The sequence below is a fragment of the Phacochoerus africanus genome, chromosome X (genome assembly GCF_016906955.1).
Source record: "Phacochoerus africanus isolate WHEZ1 chromosome X, ROS_Pafr_v1, whole genome shotgun sequence".
NCBI classification, from domain to species: Eukaryota; Metazoa; Chordata; class Mammalia; order Artiodactyla; family Suidae; genus Phacochoerus; species Phacochoerus africanus.
Genome location: NC_062560.1, coordinates 20,121,585 through 20,143,034, shown reverse-complemented (window position 1 = coordinate 20,143,034; position 21,450 = coordinate 20,121,585). Strand labels below are relative to the sequence as shown.

The 21,450-nt window shown below is 38.2% G+C and overlaps 1 protein-coding gene and 2 long non-coding RNA genes across 10 annotated transcripts in view; 2 read left to right on the top strand and 1 right to left on the bottom strand.

Annotated features, from left to right (window-relative positions):
- The window catches only part of CNKSR2 (connector enhancer of kinase suppressor of Ras 2), a 278,229-nt gene that overhangs the window by 37,856 nt on the left and 218,923 nt on the right, over positions 1-21,450 (bottom strand). For all 8 annotated transcript variants that reach the window (XM_047764937.1, XM_047764938.1, XM_047764939.1 and 5 more), the window contains 3 exons: positions 15,445-15,512; positions 9,369-9,469; positions 5,534-6,083 (listed from right to left, as the gene is read on the bottom strand). In XM_047764937.1, the coding sequence (XP_047620893.1) occupies positions 5,534-6,083; positions 9,369-9,469; positions 15,445-15,512 (719 nt within the window). The remainder of the gene's footprint in view (positions 1-5,533; positions 6,084-9,368; positions 9,470-15,444; positions 15,513-21,450) is intronic.
- LOC125118440 (uncharacterized) lies at positions 4,858-5,736 on the top strand. Its single transcript, XR_007132827.1, has 3 exons — positions 4,858-4,982; positions 5,179-5,231; positions 5,638-5,736. It is a non-coding gene; the product is annotated as an uncharacterized LOC125118440 (long non-coding RNA).
- Positions 5,896-21,450, top strand: part of LOC125118439 (uncharacterized) — a 30,116-nt gene continuing 14,561 nt past the window's right edge. The window contains exons 1-2 of the long non-coding RNA XR_007132826.1: positions 5,896-6,152; positions 18,042-18,185. This is a non-coding gene — a long non-coding RNA (uncharacterized LOC125118439). The remainder of the gene's footprint in view (positions 6,153-18,041; positions 18,186-21,450) is intronic.

Below are 21,450 nucleotides of genomic sequence, written 5' to 3'. Positions count from 1 at the left end.
AAACTTGGCCAATGAAATCTAGGGCTAAGTCTGCTGGAAGGATCCAGGGAGTTTGATTTTACAAAAAGAACTAAGAAGAGGGCCTGACCGTGGATTCTCTGGATACTATCTTAGGAAAAGTGATGCCTGGAGCTGTTGGCATTACCGAAACTTAATTGAGTCCTGACACGGAAGAACCATGACATTTATTCCAGAACAACCCCACCTCTGAACTTGCAGTGAGTTAAATTAAGACAATTAGCTCTTCCCCATTATTTAAGCCAAAAAATGAGGGAGGTGTGATTAAAAATCCAAGCTATAGCCAATATCAGAATTATGGCTACATTCTACTGTATAACCAGTCTTTAATGTTTTATGCCTTCCTAACCATTTTTCTTCAAAATTAGATGATATGGAGTTCCAGCAGTGATGCAGTCGGTTAAGAATCCGACTGCAGCAGCTGGGGTCACTGTGGAGATGCAGGTTCAATTCGTGGCCTGGGGCAGCTGCAGCTTGGATGCAATCCGTGGCCTGGGAATTTCCATAAGCTGTGGGTGTGGCCAATTTAAAAAAATTAGACAATATGGTATCAAGTGAATATTTTTTTACTGCTTTCTAGATTTTTCTGTGTTTTTTTTTTTAAAATATACACTTGTTACATAACCAGCCAAGAATGGTGTCCTTCAACTTCACCAAAGTGACCCATTTAAGGTTCTCAGCTAGTCTTTCTCTATTTAGTACATGTCTTTTTATTCACATTGCTTATATATCTTTTCCATTTATTCCTTTTGGACCTGAACTATAATTTAAGATATTATTGATGGGAGTTCCCGTCGTGGCTCAGTGGTAATGAACCTCACTAGCATCCATGAAGATGTGGGTTTGATCCCTGGCCTTGCTCAGTGGGTTAAGGATCCGGCGTTGCTGTGAGCTGTGGTGTAGGTTGCAGATGCGGCTCAGATCCCGCATTGCTGTGGCTGTGGCGTAGGCTGGCAGCTGCAGCTCCAATTTGAACCCTAGACTGGGAACCTCCATATGTCACAGGTGTAGTCCTAAAAAGCCAAAAAAAAAAATTACTGTGATTATGCTCTTCCAAATTGTTTGTATTTGAGCATAATTTATCTTGATAATGAATAAAACAGTAAAAAGTGCTGTGACATTTTTATTTTCAACTTGCTCCTTTTTTTCCTTTAACATAATTTCATATTCTGGGAATATCTTCTCCTTGCCCACATACTTCCTACCTGAATATTCTAAAAAATAAAATTCATGGCTTTTAGAAACTCTTGAGGAAATTACTCTAGGACCCTTAAAATGATTGAAGAGGATTAATCTATCTTCTTCTGCATGATATTGCTAGTCATTATCTAGCCTCTCTGCCTAGATAATTTAAGATATTAGGCCACTGAGCTGCATATCTTGTACAGTTCTTAATGGTGTGCAATGGATGTTAGATTTAAAAAAAATAACTTTAAAACACATTTCTTGGCAGATCTCATTTTGAAAGCATCAATAAATATCTTGGCCAGATAGCCTGAGATGCATTGTAGCTACTAGGTAACATTTTATCTACCCTTATCCCCACTCCCGTAAAAAAATCCTAGGTTTTGCTTTAGATTTCTAAGATTGAGCTAATAAATGTATAAATTAAGTAAGAATACTGATAGGTTATCTCTAAGACAGTGAAAAAGAGCACAATATAACTTCATTGGGTACCTGGCGGCATCAAGAATGTATGGCTAGTAAATTGAGTACTCTTTTAACTGCCAAGAGGGAAATCAGCAGGATTAAAGGATAAAGCCTTCAAAAACCTCATCTAAATTGCCTAGTATGGTAAAGGAAAGAGAGCTATTAGAAGCAGACTTCAAGCTGCATTAACCAAAACCGTATTTTAGTGTTATGGCAGATGATTTCTGAATAAGGAATAGATATAATATCCATATTTTGTGTCACACTTTTATGATTTGTACTCCTTAAGAGTTGTACAAGCTGACATAATTTATAATTTTAGTTCACGGAGGTATTAGAAGGCCCATACCTCAGTAAGCTTAGAAACTGCTAACTGGGATAATAGGAAATTACTTGTCTTCTCCCAAATGCCAGTGAAGTAGGTCAGGATAATTAATATGCAAGCTGACTTTTCAGTCAAAGGAAAACAAGACAGGTCTCATCTGTGTACTTTAAGTACCATCCACTTTAGACTAAAATGAGTTCGGCCTGAGAAAAATCACAGTATGACTCAGTTAAATACTTGAATTTCAAAATAAGACAAAAAGGCAGTTCAACCATGAGAACACAGATTGATGTATTCTCTAAAGAAGACTAAATTTACACTTCATAAGCAGGGCTGACTGCCACCTGTTCGAAGAAAATGAAAAAACATCTAGGTCACAGATTAGGTCTATCTTGCTTCTTAGGTTGCTCTGTGAACCCCTAAGCACTATTTAATATATATCACGAAGGAGTTGATGACATAATTCTTCACCCTTAAAGCTGAAGATAGGCTGTATTTTCATCTTTTCTCCCATTGCTCCTTCTGCTCACTTGCCTGATACATCCTATTTTTAATTTCTCAGTAAACTGAGAAAAAAATGTTTGGAGCTAGAGACGTGAAACTTATTTCCTTTGCAGGTCTGTACTTGATTAGTGCAAATTCACTTTAGTAGGTCACACTGCATGCTGGCCTTGAGCGGGAGAGTTAGTAACACAGCGCTGCTGGGCTTTGATTGTAACAGCACCATGGCCTGCTGACCTGAGTGGCAGCAGAGTGAGCGCTCCGTGCGGAGGGCACGCTCGCTGTAAGCCTGAGGCTGATGGGATGGCCATGGCTTCTTTCTCACGTATCATTTTTGCTCTGTTGTCATAACACCAAACAGACTGAGTTGAATAAGTAGCCTGGAATACGTACTCCTAATGGCCAACTCAGGGCAGCCATGAACAAGACATTCCTTAACTAGACCTTTAAGATTTTTTGGACAACACTGATTTTAAAGCTGATGTTTTCCAAATGAAGAGTTCATCAAATTGTACACTCCTAAATATTCGAAAAAGTAATGCACCAAAACCATTATTAGGAAGGTGAACACGTATGCCATTAATAAGAAGCATCTTCCAGACAAGCAGGAAAAGCACTCTCTGTTGAGAATGATTTAAAGGACACTGAGATATCAAATGGCAAGATTTACAGAGAAATACCCAGAGAAAAACGGGGGCCCTGAAAGACAGTGCACAGCCATCTTTAGGGAAACAAACCCAACTGAAACAGTGTGAACTTCCCCACAATATCGAACTGTAAAGACAAAATGTGCAACATCAAGTTTACCGACACATTTCCTAGGGCTGTTCTGCTGTATTGCAATCATTCCACAAAGACAGAGCCTGCTGGAAAAGATGGAAAGTACTGAGTAACTGCCCGCTTGACTCATTTGGGAACCTGAAGGAAAACCCCACCGACTTAGAGTATATCTGTATGGCTAAAAATACATGCAATAAACAAAACAGCAAACAAACAAACAAACAAACAAACAAACAAAAAACAAAAAAAACACCCCAAAACCAAAAACCAAAAACCAAAACAGACACTAGAAGGAAAAACAATCACGAGCCATCTAACTAGAAATGCTCTGTGGGTTAGTGGAGCCTGAAGGAAGGGTGAGCACAGGGCTAGGTTTTCCTTTCAGGTCCTATGACATATTTTCTGCTTTCTTGTCCTCCCTACACAAAGACCAGGAGGAACTGCTAAGTGTATAGCTTAATGGAAAAAGACAGCCTCAATGACTTCTACCTGTGGCAATGATGGACTGTGTCCTGAACAGGAGTCTATTTCAGAGGATTGTGCCTAATTTCATCACAATTTATTTCAAAATGTCAGAGATGAAGTATTTTCCCCAATATGTTTGTAGAATACTGAAAGAACCTCACATACTTAGTTGAAGCAGTTCTGCAGCACGTGGACGACAGTCAAAATGAGGTTTCTAACTCATCTTCAGTGAAGTTTTAGAAAACAACTTACTAATCATCTTAATATTAAACATGTATTATTGTGCTCGCGAGAACTCCTACAGAGAACTAACATGGCTCCTAGGTCTTTCCTCCACGAGATTCTTCTATGATCTCTGCTAAATGTGAACGCTGTGAGGGCTCGGCAGGTAATTATGTCTCCTGAACCAACAGCATACCTTTTATAATTCTCCTCCTGGAGATTATGGCTAAAATATACTTTATGTGGAAACTGCTTTCACATAGGAATTTTATTATATAAGCAACTCATATTTTGATAGAAGAGGCTCACTGTATTTTCTTGTCAAGAATATTCAAAGTAACCCCCATTTTAAATGAACCAAGCTTGACACTGACATGAGGCTCGTGACCTGCTGGTAATCCATGAGCTTTGAGTTGTTTTTCCAGTTGTGATGAAGAACTTACATCAATATATCCTGTAATCAAAGTGTCATATACTCCATGAAATGGGCTGAAGGATATAGTCGGTTTGTATACTTTAAAAAACAGAAGTCAAATCCCCCAGGGGGACCAGTAACTGCGGTTTCGTCAACACTTGCTCGGGTGATCTGCACTAACCGGCCCAGACTGAATTTTGAATAAAGAGATGCAAATGATTTTATGCTATTTCTTCTATACTATTTTTTTTTTTTTGGTATTTTACATTCAAGTCTTTTAGCCAGTCCTGGATTTTCTTTCTAAGCAAAATAACTGAATTATGGCCTTTCTCTTAAACTAGCCTGGGTTTCTGGACTGGTGTATCACATTAGTTATAAACAGAAGCTCGGTATGTAGCATGTTGGATAAATAACTTCATAACTAGTAAACATATGCTTTATGTCAACATGACAGAACGTTACTTAAATGACTTCTCTCTCTTAAGGTTTGTTTCAGATGAACTGAGCTTTGCAAGCAACACACACACCAAGAAAATAAATGGATGCTTTTGGCAAATTGGTTTCTAGAAACGGATTCCGGACTATGGAGTTGACAGAAACGCCATGGTAAAATTTCTCCCTTGAAAAATTCTTTTGGATTTTTTCCTTCAAATCTTCTAATAGTGAAGGGGGAAGTTATACATGTGAGTGTGTATGTATGTATCTGTGCGTGTGTGCGTGTGTGTGTATTCACTTACTTATTCAACCAAGGTTCTGCTAACACTCTGCTTGAAGCATTTATAGTTTCTTATCCCAAACTCAGGAGGCAATGACTGCGGACCAAAGGAATGAAAGGTGCAAGTGAGAAGACACTGGGTAAGAGGAGGAAGAAAAACAAGTGAATGCCATTAACCTTAAAAGGCAAATGGCTGCTTGGGTGGGGGGATTATTTGCTCTGGCTGTGAGTGTCCTGGGATACAGGCGTCATTGCTCATCTTTTCCCCCCCGCAAGTTACTCAGGTTGTGAAAGTAGGACACCAAAGGATAGCTAACTTCCTATGCAGCAAAACCATTATTTTAAGAAAAAGGGGAAACAAAATTTATTTTCTTAAAATAAGAAGTTTGAAAAGGTTAGGAATCTGTGTATACAGGCTAAGAATCTCCATCAACATACTTACTTTTGTCTCCTATGTTTTCCCCTGCTGCCTCCCCTTCCTCCTCCTCCTCCTCCTCCTCCTCTTCCTCCACCTCTGTGGGCTGCACGTCATCCTGCGGGTCACAGGCACTAACCGGCGCATTCAGACAGCAGTGGTTGAACCCGCTATCTCGAGGCAGAGTAAAACTTCGAGGCTTGCCCCCATTGCCGTTTAACACTTGCATCCTCTCGCTCTCGGCTAAGGGATACGGCCCATAGTGATCCTGGAGGTGGCACTTCTGGGTTGGAAGGGTGGACTGCCGCCTGTGCTCTGGGGAGATGGCCGCGGAGTCAGAGAAGACAGAATCCTCCAGGGGCAGAGTCTGAAGATAATGTAATCCTGAGCTGGTCAGGGGCGTCTCGATTAAATCCTGCCAGGAGCGGCGCTGACTGGCTGTCTTACGAATGGGGGACACCACAATGCTCCCAGTTACTTCCTGGCGGAACTCCTCGTGGGAGGACTGCGACTGAGAGGTCTCTGTTGAGGAGAGCCGGCTGTGTTTTGCTTCCACGTAAGGACTGGCACAACTCATCTGTGGAAAGGAGCCTCTGATCAGTTTCCCCAGAAATAATCACCTGGGAACACATTTGATTTCCAGCAGGTAACATTTACTCGTTAATGACCAGTCAACTTTTCAGATGTCTCTGAGTTAGGGCCCGGCTGACATTTTCAGACACTCAGACATGGGTGCACTGAAACACAGCTACACTGGGCTCTCATGAAAAGAGTCAGACATATTAATGCCAACTTTTATAACAAAGTATAAGAGTTTGTGAGTGCCTAGGTAAGAAATATCCAGCAACAAAACAAGACAAAACAAAACACCCCCCAAAAGCCAGAGTTTAAAAATCTCTATGCATTCGAAATCCTGAAGAATTGTGGCCAAATTCTTATTTCCAGGTTTTAGGGAGTCTGGGGATGGGGATGCCAGCAAGGAGAAAGGCTTTTGGATGTGAAAACAAGGTACCTCTAGTCACAGATAACCCTCCCCTCTCTTTATAGGTGAGTGTCTGCCCCTATGGTGTCAAGGAAAAGCTTTCTCATGGTCTTGTCAATTCTGTGGCACTTTCTAGAGAGCTAAAAATGTAGGAAGGATGACATTACACCCTGATGGGGATTAGTATTTGCTTTGAGCAGAGGCACTGCAGAGCACATAAACACAAAAGAAAAATGGAATATTTTTATCCTCAGGATTTAAAGTTTGGGAATATAGGAGTTCCCATCATGGCTCAGTGGAAACAAAACCGACTAGGAACCATGAGGTTGAGGGTTCGATCCCTGGCCTTGCTCAGTGGGTTAAGGATCTGGCGTTGCCGTCAACTGTGGTGTAGGTCACAGACGCAGCTTGAATCTGGCGTGGCTGTGGCTGTGGCTGTGGCCGGCAGCAACAGCTGCAATTCGACCCCTAGCCTGGGAACCTCCATGTGCCACGGGTGTGGCCCTCAAAAGACAAAAAAAAAAAAAAAAGTTTGGGAATATATGCTACAGTACAAAGCACAACCAAGAAAAAGGATTGGCATCAAGTAAATGCTGTAAGAAGACTTGCAGGCACCCCTACTGGGACAAGCCTTACTCTAGCTCTGTGGGCTAAGAGACCAGCCCAGGCCCTTCTCTGGCAGGAGCCAGATTTTGCTAAATGTCACCATCAAGACAGGCTGAGGTTGTGGCCAGGAAAAGCCTAAGGTAAAAGTACATCTGCCCCTCTGGGTAAGGGAGAAGTTAAGTGGCATTTTCTTTGGCAGTTTATCCTCCCACATGTTAATAACGAGAGTAATTTCCTTGTTGAAATTCCCAAGTTGCTAATGATTAAAGAGCAGTTTGGTCAAGCTGCAGTTTCCCTTTCAACCACTGTTACACAAATTTAATTAATTAATTAATTATTTTGTCTTTTTAGGACCGAAACCACGGCATATGGAAGTTCCCAGAGCTGCAGCTGCCAGCCTATGCCACAGCCACAGCAGTGGGGGATCCGAGCCACGTCTGTGACCCACACCACCACTCGTGGATATGCTGGTTCCTTAACCCACTGAGTGAGGCCAGAGATTGAACCTGCGTGCTCGTGGATACTAGTTGGGCTTGTTAACGCTGAACCACAATGGGGAGCTCCCCACTTTTACAAAAATTTTAAGGGAATTATTCAGACCCTGATGTTTTAGGGAAAGAGGTAAAATATGATAGAAACTATATATTGTTACTGACCTAGTTATTTCAGTTACACAGTTCATCCTTGCATTCTGTTGACCTTGGTACACTGCAGCATTTATTAAGAAAATGTGCATATGGATGGGAACAATTCTGCATTTTTCTTCCTTCTGTCCTGTTTCCCTTAGGTAAGAGATACTGTCATCAAATATTTCAATTAAAAATGTGACTTTGGAAGTTCGTGGCTCAGTGGTTAGTGAACCCGACTAGCATCCATGAGGATGCAGGTTTGACCCCTGGCCTTGCTCAGTGGGTTGAGGATACAAAGGGTTGCCGTGAGCTGTGGTATAGGTCACAGACGTGGCTCAGATCTAGTGTTGCCGTGGCTGTGGTATAGGCTGGTGGGCTACAGCTCTGACTGGACCCCTAGCCTGCGAATCTCTATATGCCTCAGGTGTGGCCCTCAAAAGACAAAAAAAAAAAAAAAAGTGACTTTCCTTTTAGTCATTAACCCAAAGTATTCATTCTTTCATTTTATTTATTTATTTCAAAAATATTTACTGAGCACTTAATAAATAAGTGCCAGTAGTGGGCTAGGACAAGGGGATGTGTAGATGAATAGAACAGGGTCTCTGTTCTCAAAAAAAAAAAAGTTCACAGTCCAGTCCAGTGAGCTGTTTGCAGTCCCAAATATTCTGATTTTATATGTCTTGATTAGGCCTGAGTATCTGCTGTTCTAAAACATTCCAAGGGTGATTCTTATGCACAGCCAAGGTTAAGAAGTGGCCTAGAATTTTATCAACGTCTTGCAGAGCATTCTTCTTGTTAAAAATCCCCTGGAGTAAAAGGGAGGTGGAATTAGGTTGGCTGCTACTGTCACCTAAATCCAGCTTCCATTTCCTATGTGGAAGACTCAGTCCCAAGACAGGCAGAATTGAGCAAACAATGTGTTGCCTAAACTGGGACAGTATTGAGACACATTTGGTAATTCTGACGGGAAATGGGCATAAACTGGGATAGGCCCAAGCAAATCAGGACAGTTGTTTACCCTATGAAAGGATCGAGATATACTCTATATACAGAATGATTTACACAGGTTTAAGAAGCCTTAAGAAGAAGAGCACCGTATAAACACATACATTAAACCGGGCTCCATGGCTGTCTGAAAAGCTTCATGCCAAAACATGTTCAATACAGATATAGTATTAGTTTTTATGAGTTGCTTCTAAAAGACATAGGAATGAATTTATCACATCTGTAGTTGTATAATGATCATAACAATCCAATAAATTCATTTGAGTAATTAAAAAAATAAATACAATAAAAAACATAGGAATGAACTTTGTTAGTCTACAACAGATAAGGTCAATTTAGACATCTCAAGCTAAGAAAACTTTTTAGTTGTTGATATTCCTATGAAGGCAGCTCTGACACAAATGGCATGTTTTCTTAAAACTGATATTTATTAGGCATGGAATCTGTGATGACTGTTCCTCTTGATTAAACATTCTTTGTATACTTAAAATTTTTTCCCTTATTACTTTTAGACCGCTTCCTCCTAAAAAACCCAAGGTCTGACATGTACTTCACTACATAATTTTTTTAAACATACAAATCGATATTTCAGGTCAAAGAATCTGATGCAATATTGAGTACACTCCTATTGGCAACTTACGGAGGGAGGCCGTGGGTATGTATCGTAGGGGGGTGGAGGGCTGTCCTGTTTGGGTGTTGATGGAGTATCTGCTTCTTCCTTGTCACTCTCACTCCAATAATCTGCAAATTCACACACATGGACACATCAACATTCTATTAAAAGTTTCTAGCCATATTTTCAGGAACATACACCACCAGCTAACAAAAGGAAGTTTCAGTCCCATTCCTACACCCTGCTCCCCAGCACTCCCTACTCCAGGCTCACCAACTTTTATTTTCGCTGGGTTTTGAGGTGGAAGGAAGAGTACGATCACCTGATCCCAACCTCCTTCTGAAGCAAGCATTTTCACAGAGCCACAATTTTAAGGAGTTAAGAAAAGGCACCGCATAAGACAAATCGGGTTTAGGGTATCTTAGGTTTCCGCCACGCCCAGGGCACAGGGAAATTCCTGGGCCAGGGATGGAATCTGAGCCCCAGAGCTGCGACCTATGCTGAGTCCTTAACCCACTGCACCACAGCGGGAAATCCAAGTTTAGGGTATTTTACATTCTAGACGAAATAAATCACTTGAAGCTCAATTAATGAATGTCACATGATGCCTCTTAAAGGTGTATCATTTTATATTAAAGATGAACACTCAAAGAAGATCTCTACAGACATAAACAGCTCAAAAATAATGTTCTCAGTTCTCTTCTCTGGCTTCAGTTCACTGGTTACCTAACAATCGCTGTTTCCAGTCATGCTGACATGAGTCTCTATAACACCATACTCCCACCTCTACTTGGAAACACATGGCAAACTCTGATTCTTGCCAAACACAAAAGGGCAAATCTGCTGATGTGGGCTGTAAGTTCCAAACTTCTAGAACTACTTGAAAGGGTAGAAAATGTAAGCCGCTAGACAAAGTGACTTGGCAGACCTCAGGCAAGAGGGAAGGGGAAAAACTCTGAGAGATACATTCATTGAGTAAGAAAAATATAGCACAAAGGCCAATAATCAGAATAAGATATTCTACCATATCCTAAGCACCCTGCAACTGCTGGGTTAATTCTTTATGTGATTTACAAGGAAAAAACCTGTAAGTATTACGCGTGTGAATTTCAGATGCTAAGAGAAAAGGCATTAAAGCAAAAGGTTCCTTATTCTTAGGAAAATCTAAATCACAAAAGAAACAACAGAAGGCTTAACTAATATCCAGATTTAGGTAAAAAGTCACGGCACATATTTTTACAGGTACCCTTCTCCACCCAGGATTTCCCATATTGTTTTACATATATATATATATATACATATATATATATATATATATATATATAGAGAGAGAGAGAGAGAGAGAGAGAGAGAGGCCTTGTAGTGCTGATTAATAAGTATGGCTAACATGTATTGAGCACTTACTATATAAACAGAAAATAAGAGAACTGGGAATTGAACTAAGAAACTGCCTTGCTCTAAACCACTGGGTCTCTTTTGTATGACTTGGTGGGAGAATTTCACATGACATATACTCTTGATCCTTCCAGCCCCCTCCTCCTGCTGCTCCATAACCCTGGCTATTGTGCCAGGAAATTCTTGAGCAATGGAGATTATTATATTCGGGTCTCAAAATACAAGGCCTCAAAATTCTATTCCTACCTTAATTATTCTCTTTGAGCAAAAGATAAGCAAAGACTAGTTAACCTAAATCTGATATCCGGTTTTCATACTGGGTCACATACTAAGGAGAAGCACATTAAGTCTCTCCTCAAAAACGAATGAATGTAGTTGCCCAGAAACGGACCCAGTAAACACTGGTGGGAAAACCATGACTATATACTCATGCAGATGTAGGTTCAGTGCTTGGCTGTACCAACAACCATTTCTGCGCTCTTGTGATGGTTACTTAATCTCTCTGAGTTTGTTTCATCATCCGTAAAAGGGGGGGAGGGGCTAATAATAACCACCTTCCAGAATAGTGTGAGTGGGGTGCTAAGTAAGGTAACATATATTCAAGTGCCCTGCACCTCGAAAGCAGTCAGGAAGTAAATACTAAGATCTCTAATATTGGGACATTTGTAGGTAGCATGCCAGGGCAGTCTGACCCAGATCGCACAGGAGATAAATGCCTGGTGTTCATCTTAGACGTTAGCTTTTTCCTGTAGCAAGTTCTAGCAGTAAAAAGCGAATCCTGGAACTCTGGGGCCTCACTTGGGTAGCTCTGCCAGAGCTTCAAATACTCCTGGGAAGTTACTGCTGAAGGTGAAGGGACTAAGCACCCACTCACCCTGCTCCCAGGCAGTGGGCTTGCCAAGATCACTCTGCTCCTACCCTTCCCACTATTTCCAGAAACTATGGCACGTGTTCTGAGTTTCCCTTTCACCTTTGCCCTCTGGTCTCAAGGCGTTAGCACCTCAAGTGATCCTATCAGAACACTGGGAAGGAGACGATCACCATTTTGTCAAGATCTCTACAGCTATCACTACGAGGGACAGATTTGGGAGATTCTCCTTCTACCTCACCACCCCCTCAACTTAATTAGGACGAATTCTAGTCCACTATTTGATGGAATTCTTGGTGTATTAACCATCAAACCACAAAAAGCACCATCAAACCAAAGTTTGCTTGGGTTGCCTCAGAAAAGGCTGAAATAACGACTGCAAATTAACTTCATTTCACACACTAAGCAGTGTGTCTTTGAGAGACTGATGCCAGAGAAGAGGCTACACAGTAAATTTAGTCAGGCCTTTTTGAGTTTGTATGGAAAATTACAGGCACACTGCTGCCCAGAGGCTGAAACCAATCTGATTTTCATTCTAAAAGCAAATTATTTTTCTTAGCTCTCTATTTAGCACAAAATAAATGGATACTTTTAATGTCTCTTATAGTGACATTCAATTTTACAAGTAACTAATCATGAATAAACAGTGCCATCAATAGAAGAGGAAAATTTCCACTTCTCATGTTGATACAAAAGGATAATTTGAAAAAAAATTGACTTTTTCATCTAGAATGATCAAAGAAATACAATGTATTTCATTCATTTTTATGTAATTAAAGCTTTACGAGGACCTTATGTGGGACTGAAAATAATGTGTCATGAATGTCTGACTTAATGACGGAAAAATGTAGAAAAATGATTAGCAGACAATTAGCCAAATTACGATCTTGGCAAAATTTAGTATAACCCTGTTTTCTCTAAGTAAATCAATGCTTAATAAAAAAGAACTCCAAATCCTTTATGCTTCTGTAGTTAAAGACAGCAATTCCCTAAACTTTTATTTAAGTCAATGAAAGAGTCACTTCCAAGCTGCACTGGGTATTTAAACAGAAACAGTGTTTGGCAGTTATTCCTTTGCATCTTTCTGAAATTTTCCCAATCCTCAAAGAGCTATATTTTGTATCAAGTTTAACTTCAGTACTGAGAGTAGTACTCAGATGTCAAACAATTCTATAGAAGTGTGGAGTAGACACGTGCCTCCAGTAATTTTCTATGTAGAATACCATGAGAACTAATCCTGCAGAAGGTAGGAAGTCTAATATGTTTCTGACCTATGTGAGAGCACCTGGTGAATGGTGCTCTAATTATTTCAGAGATTCTGGTTGTACTGTACTAGCAAGAGACTTGAACTGCGTTGCCTATGATCGTCTACAACATTCCAGTAGGCACTAAAATAAATACTCACATGGCAGCCTATGGCAGCATAAATCCATTGAATGGATACTTTTTGAAACCTGCATGTGCAATATGACTTACCAGTTCTTTCATCCATAATGAAATCTGGTTACATAATACCAAGTACAAAGGAAATCCACTAAAATCAAGGCCATGCTCAGCTTCAAAGCAATGCCGAGTGATAAAATACAGAAGTCAGGCCAGAAAATCCAAGGTTCCTTGTCCATGCAAATTGACTTTTCTCAAGATTTGTTTTCCTATCAGCACATTGCCTACACTTCTAATTCTTGCATCTTAAAAAACTGAGAAATAAATCCATATGCACTTTTAAAAGGATAGTTTCATGCTTTTTAAAGAAATTTGAAAAGGAAGGCTGATGTGTGTGCGTGTGTATGTATTTAGTTCTCTAACTATAACTGGCCTATAAATTAGGTTGAAATATGAAAGTGGGGAATAAACTTTGAACAGTGAAAAAATGTGGCTTAATAACTGGCCTGACACCTCACAGTCAGTCCTGGCTGGGATGTGCCTGTGCACAGTGACTTGATGGAGATGACTTCCATGTTACATTGGGGAAGTATCCATGCTGCGTCCACTTTCAGGAATGTTTTATTCTACTACTTCTTATCCTGAGAGGACCAGTTCAGATAATGGAGTCAACATGATGCCTTTTCCATTTCCCTCTAGGAAGGAATCTCTTCAGCCTCATTCCCATGGCACTTGGTTTGTACTTCCCCATGTTTCACTTTCTGTATTGTACTAAGGGTATCTTTTCTACTATAATCCAATGTAATCTCAGGCAGGATGGGTGCCTATTTCACCTTAATATAATCAGAGTGCTAGCTGCAGGCCTTATACAGAAACACTTTAATTTTAAGAAAATATCTTCTCTCCCTCTTCACTGCTAACTTTACGTTAGGCTCACTGATTACTTTCTCCAGCAAGTATTTTCTCATTAATCTTGACTCCTTCTCAGGTTTTTTTTTTTTTTTTTTTAAATTTGCATCCACTTAGCAATTTTTTAATCAGTTGCACGTTGTGCAAAAATTAGTGCTCATTTACTTTATGCTGCTCTTTAATTTTTCTTAGGCAATTTTGAGTGTGTATTTTTGAGAGTCTTAACAAGAAGATAAATTCCTGCTGGCAGTAATGAATAGGCTTTTGGTATTTCTTAGAAATCTTCCTGCCCTATCTCCTTACTCCTTGCTCCATTCATTCCCATTCTCTCTCCCCAAGGCTCTAAACCAGTGATTGGCCAGCTATGGCCTGCAGGCAAAACGAGACTCTGCCTGTTTTTATACAGCCTGTGGATCAAGAATGGTTTTCATACTTTGAAAAGAATTTTTTTAAAAAATCAAAAGAAGAATATTTTCAAAATGTGGAAAATGTTATGAAATTCAATCTCAGTGTCCATAAATAAAGTTTTATTGAAGTATAGCCACTCCTCTTCATGTAGCTACAGCTGCTTCTCTACTGTGACAGCAGAGTTGAATTGTTTCAACAGAAACCATAAAGCCTGAAAAGCCTAAAATATTTACTATTTGGCCCTTTACAAAAAGTTTGCTGACCTCTGACCTAAACATTTACTGACAGATTGGTTTGGGGATCTGGTTATCTTCTTTAGATCTCTCTAACCTTTAGTTTTTAGATGTTTTTAAAAGTTTTAGCTGAGGTTTTACTCTGAGAGAAAACAAAAGGTTTTCAGACTCTTCACACCAACAAACAGGCTATGCCTACTAGAGGCACAACTAGAAATGCATTTGTATATATGTATCAATCTGTGGAATTTTTTAACTTTAGGATGTTGCAGACATTTACAAAAACTATTTATGCTTCCAAGGGATGTACAACAAACATTCTTTGGGAAATGTGAAGCTACTTTAGAACAGGGACCACAGCTTTTGTTAAGATTTCAATTCTGCATCAGGTTATATTGTGTTTCATAAATGTGAAGTCAATACCAAGGCAAGATCATAGAGCTAACATAGTAAAAGAACTGAAGAACATAATCAAATTAGATAATTTATGGGAGAAGGGATCATTCATTTGAGCTTTATGGATAAAAGACCACTTAAATATCTGTGAATTGGCTAAGTAGAAAAAACAACTCACCACCAAGGCCTTAGGCTTAGGTGAATATATAGGATCAATTCTAGATTTTTTAATTTCTAAGTTTTTACTCCTCCACAGGAAATAGACTGAAGGAGATAGCAACAAACAGAAATGAACTCCATATCAGCTGCTCCAAAAATCTGAGAGTTTCTTCCCTGTTTACTTTACTAAACTTTAGCCATGAGATGCTAGGATTTGGATTCAAAGTGCATAGCAGATAAACAACCAGAGACCAACATATGCATTTTATCTAAAGTGATAGCAGTGAATCACTGTACAGAAAAAGAGCAAGAAAAAAAGTGTTATATAATAGTAAAAAAAGTATTCCTTTACCTTGTTCTTGCTTAATCCTCTCTCTTTCTGCATATCCTGCAGTCAGCATGTTAATTCTGTTAAGCCACCTGAAAAAACAAATATTAAAATCAGTAACACTGCAACCAAATTTCTTAAACTTTACTTCTTGGAAATTGTTATTTTTAAATGTTTAAAAATATATATGGAATAATCCCAGGTAAATGATGTATTTTTTGCTACTCTAGACACGTGGAGTCTTCATTGAGCTATAATTTGCTGCAGTACAAACTGCTCCCACACTAAAGATGCTATTTTGGTGGAAAAGTCTTGGGCAAACCTGTTAATATCTGTAACATAAAGGGTTTTAAGATGACCAAAGCCCTATTAATTCTGCTGCTCTAAATGTAGAAGCACCCCAAATATTTTTGCTGTTCTGTTTCTTGAGAACAAATGCTCCTTTAGAGATATTTAAACAACGTTAGATATAATTTGTCCCGGGAAGGGGAAAATTATAGACCTTGCCTGCAAAAGTAAGTTTCACTATGAAATATTAGTTTTGATGAATCTCCCTTAAGTTTCAGGATCCAAGGGGAACTATATCTCAATAGTACTTGGGAAAACTGCCTCTAAGTATAAGGGTGTTAGGTTTTCCAAAGACAAAATAAGCATATACAATTTTAACTTCTGTTTGGATCCTAAAAAATTTATCTCCATGAACAATCATAACTTAAAAATAAATATTAGGAGTTTCCTGGTGGTCTAGTGGTTAAGGATCTGGGGTTGTCACTGTTGTGGCTGGAGTCACTGCTGTGGTGCCGGTTTGACCCCTGACCCAGGAACTACCTCAAGCTCTGGGTAAGGCAAAAAAAAAAAAAAAGCCCAAACTTAATTCTTTCCTCTTTCAGTAGTGATGCTATTGCCAGTGTAGGGAATGCCTGAAGCAAAGCACCATTTCAATCTCCAGCTTTTGTCCCACCAGGTCTCTCCCTGTGTTCATTATTCAAATTGTTTACACTGCAACAGACTATCAAATCACAGAATCTTTAATCTGACAAATTTCCAGTTGTCAATCTTGAGCTATGATCTGTATGTTTCTCCCAAATGAGAAAGGAATTGCTGGTCGAGTTAACATTGTTAAATTGTGCAATAATCTGATCGAGATACATTTTAAAGACAAAAAGTGTGTTTAAGAACTTTTTCTCCCAAGAGATTATCTCCCCTGTCAAGTGGAAGATGACAGTCTTTGAAGTGATCATATATTTCATCATTTATGCCAAGTGGTATTAACTGTGCATCAGGTACTTAGAATATCTTGAAAAGCGAGGAAGGAAAGTTGTTTCTCTAATGGACAAAATCATATCCACAAAAATTTAAGCTTTAATTTTAAGAATAAGTCACTTAAAGCCCCACTTTATTTTGACAAAACCTACAGTGTAATTATCTCCTCAAGTATGTTTGGGAAGTAAAGAAAGGACTGGAGCAGAAATGCAAAAAAAAAAAAAAAAGATAAATTCTGTAGCATGTTATACACACATGATCCAGAAAATTATAAACTGTAAGTCAAGGAATCAACTTCATGACAAATAACCTTTTAAAAATGACTCTAACCATTAGTAAAAGGTTAAAATTAAAATCTGTTCTACAGGTTGTTTGTAGGAGGAAAGGGGTTGAATTTGTACTACAAGGCAAGTCTGAGTGGCTTGGTGCTTTTTTGGGTGGAAATGATGATACCACTAGGGGAACATCTGTTATTGAATTTTAATCAAGTACCTCATGTTTACTGCTTTTTAATGTATTACCGAAATTTCATTTTATTGGAAGTCTAAAGAGCAACGAGGTCTTTATGAGATGAATCAAGAAACAAAAAAGAGGCTTATTAATTTTTCAGTTCAACAACATTTATCAAGGGCCTGATACATGCTGAATAATGAGCTCTGTTTTGGAGGTCCCAAAATGAATAAGACATAATTCTTGCCTTCCATGAGCTCCAGAATACCTAAATTTCATAAGAAAATTAAAAAACTGACCTACTTTTAGGAAGAAAAATTCTGTTCACAATAAAAATTCTTTAGAAAGTGTGTGCGTAAAGTTGGGCTGGTGCATACAGGCCCAAAAGACTGAACACTACTCAACTTTTGTTGCCATCTTGGGTACAGCTGTCCTTAGGCCTCAGCTAGAAGATGCTTAACAAATACTCACTGCAGTTACGATTCAGTGTTTATATGCGACTAGGAACAGCATTAATTTGGCCAATAAATATTTATTGAGAGCTTATGTGTGCCAGGTACTGTTCTAGGCACTGAGGATACAGAAATAAATGAAACAAAGTATCTGTTTTCATGCTGCCTCTATCTTCCTAAGGGAGACAGACAATAAACAGGGATAAGACAACTGGGCCTAGAGTGAACATTCCAATGAAGTTGTCAACAGCTGACACAGAATCTCACAGTACTGAGAGGGAGAAAAAGAGTAACAACTATGGAAGAAATGTACAAATAATAACTACCAAATAAAAACTGGTAAGTTCTTGCAAGAACAAGGACATATGTGGTGACATGAAAAGGAGTACACAGGCCAAGTGAAATCAGTAAATGTCTCAGAATACTTGAGAAAAATGTTTTGTTTTCTTCCCACAGATTTCACACAGACTGGCAAAAAAGTTTTTTTAATGTTTCAATGCTCATTTCTGAGGAGGGAACAGATGGATTGGTGGTAGGGTGCTCAAATGTGTTTTTGCAAATAACCTCACAATCAAACTGGAATTACTCAAAAAATACAAGGTGAGATTTTAAATTTTCTATGTTATATATATTTGGGTATATGTATATGTATTTATATTTGGGTATATGTATGAGTGTGTGTGTGTGTGTGTATACACACATGCAGATTTTATAGAAGAAAATTAAACCAAAGTATTGCTTTTTTATTCTAATTACTAGGTCCTGTCAAAACTAGCACTGCATTAAAAAATACATATGATAATACTTTAGAAATTATAAAATAATCAGATGAGGCATTTATTTATAATTATTATAATACAATCATAATTATTTATAACTATATCATCTCTTGAAGACATAGGTACATATCTTCAAAAGATTACTTATAGAATGAAGTAATACCCAGATCATCTTGCTGTTATGTTACAACCAGATTATAAAATAAAGTTTTTGGAGGGTGTCTCTCCCCATCACCAATCCTCTGTGAATATTGCCAGCACTGACTTTCTTTCTTTCTATTAACATGTAATTTAAAAAAAATCTTGGCTACCGAAAAGTAGACATTAGGAATATTGCTATTAAAAATATAAAAAGCAAAACAAAATAATAAAGGCCCATTCTACTTAAATTTTTAAAAAAGATTCAGTATTTCAGGACAATTTAATTCTGAAGGTTGTAGTCCACCATGGCAAAGCTTATATAAAACAGCACACAGCATTCTTAAATGTTCGCTGTGGTGATGACTTATTTGATTAGATTTATTTTTTCTTTGACCTATTGCTTAGAATAGGCAATGAAATGAAACATATGGGTTTGGTGTAGGTTCTTCTCTGATATTCTGATCCAGATACATGCACAGGCATATCAGGGAAGAACAGTGACATCATACACTTCTGAAGTTATTGCTAACACGGGATAGAAAATGGAGACCAGGCATGGTTTTATAGTTTATAAAAATGTATTTTTGAACAGGCCATTTTCTAAAACTAAAAAGATCTTGATTAGCAAATATCATGAATGATTAAATTATGTTAATTCTACAATGGAGGTAACTGTTGAGGTGGACCTATCTTGTAGAAAAGGATATGCTCACATATACCACTTATTTTCTGTTTGGTTATGATGTAAATCCTTCAGATTTATCTCATGGGCATTGAGCTCATTTGTGGTAAAATGGATAGTGAGTAACTTTAACAGTAGAATTATAAAATTATTAAAACAAAAATAGAGTACCCTCCCCAACAAGTACATAAACATTTTCATTTGAGAACAAACTCTTCACATTCGAATTGCCTAGCCTAGTGTGAAATTTCAAGAATGGTAACATATAAATAAAGAGAAGATTATGGAAACTAAATGAAAGGTTCAATTCACAGAGCTGGAACGAATAATCCTAAAATTATATGGAACCATAAAAGATGCAGAATTGCTAAAGCATTCCTGAGGAAAAAGAGCAAAGCTGGAGGCATAACCCTCCCAGAATTCAGACTATACCACAAAGCTACAGTAATCAAAATAGCATGGTACTGGCACAAAAACAAGTGGATCAATGGAACAAAATAGAGAGCCAAGAAATAAACCCACGTGCCTACAGTCAATTTGTCTTCAACAAAGGAGGCATGAATATACAATGGGAAAAAGACAAGTCTCTTTGGCAAGTGGTGTTGGGAAAGTTGGACAGCTGCATGGAAATCTATGAAATTAGAACACTCCCTCACACCATAAACAAAAATAAACTCAAAATTGCGTAAGGACTTCAATATAAGACATGACACCATAACACTCCTACAAAAGAACATAAACCATAACAATATATTCAAATACAAGCAAAATTAAAGAAATGGGACCTCATCAAATTTATAAGCTTTTGCATAGCAAAAGAAACCATAAACAAAAATGAAAAGACAACCTATGGACTGGGAGAAAATATTTGCGAACTATGTGACCAACAAGGGCTTAATTTCCAAAATATACAAACAGCTCATACATCTCAATAACAAAAAAAAAAAAAAAAACAAAAAACAATCCAATCAAAAAATGGGCAGAAGATCTAGACAGACATTTCTCCAAAGAAGACATACAGATGGCTAATAGGAACATGAAAAAATGCTCAACATCACTAATTATTAGAGAAATGAAAATCAAAACTACAATGAGGTATCACCTCACACCAGTCAGAACGGCCATTATCCAAAAGTCTACAAGTAATAAATGCTGGAGAAGGTGTGGAGAAAAGGGAATCCTCTTGCACTGTTGGTGGGAATGTAAATTGGTGTAACCACTATGGAAAACAGTATGGAGGTTCCTTAAAAAACTAAAAATAGAACTATCATATGGTCCTACAATCCTACTCCTGGGCATATATCAGGAGAAAACCCTGAATTGAAAAGATACATGCACCACAATGTTCATAGCAGCACTATTTACAATAGCCAAGACATGGAAACAACCTAAATGTCCACTGACAGATGAATGGATAAAAAAGATGTGGTATAGGAAAATTCCCACGTGCCATAGGAGGTTAAGGATTCAGTGTTGCTTCAGCTGTAGCACAGGTTGCAACTGTGGCACGGGTTCAATCCATGGTCTGGAAACTTCCACATGCCACGGGTGTGACCCAATTAAAAAATGTGTGTGTGTGTATATATATGTATACATATATATATATATATACACACACACACAATGAAATACCACTTAGCCATATGAAAGAATGAAATAATGCCATTTATAGCAACATGAAAAGATCTAGAGATCATAGTAGGTGAAGTAAATCAGAGAGAGACATATACCATATGATATCACTTACATGAGGAATCTAAAATATGATGCAAATGAATTAATTTACAAAACAGAAACAGGCCCACAGACAGAAAACAAACTTCAGGTTACCAAAGGGGAAACATGGTGGGGGAGGGATAAGTTAGGAGTTAGAGAATAGAAGATACAAACTACTATACATGAAATAAACTGCAAGGTCCTACTATAGAGCACAGGGAACTTCAGTATCTTGTAATAAACAATAAAGGAAAAGATTATGAGAAAGAATGTATATACGTGTATAACTGAATCACTTTACACCAGAAACTAACACAACACTGTTAATCAAGTACACTTCAAGAAAAAAAAAAGAAAGGCTCAGTTCTTTTACTAATCAAAAAATATTTTATCAAGTGTTCTCAACACCTTTCTTTGCCCTTTCCTTATATTTATATTCTTGCTTTAGAAGAACCATGCCTGTATTCCCAAGAGTCAAAGAACAAGGTTATTTATAAAAGCATATTATGTGTTCATAGTATGTTCAAGCACATTGATGAAGATGCAC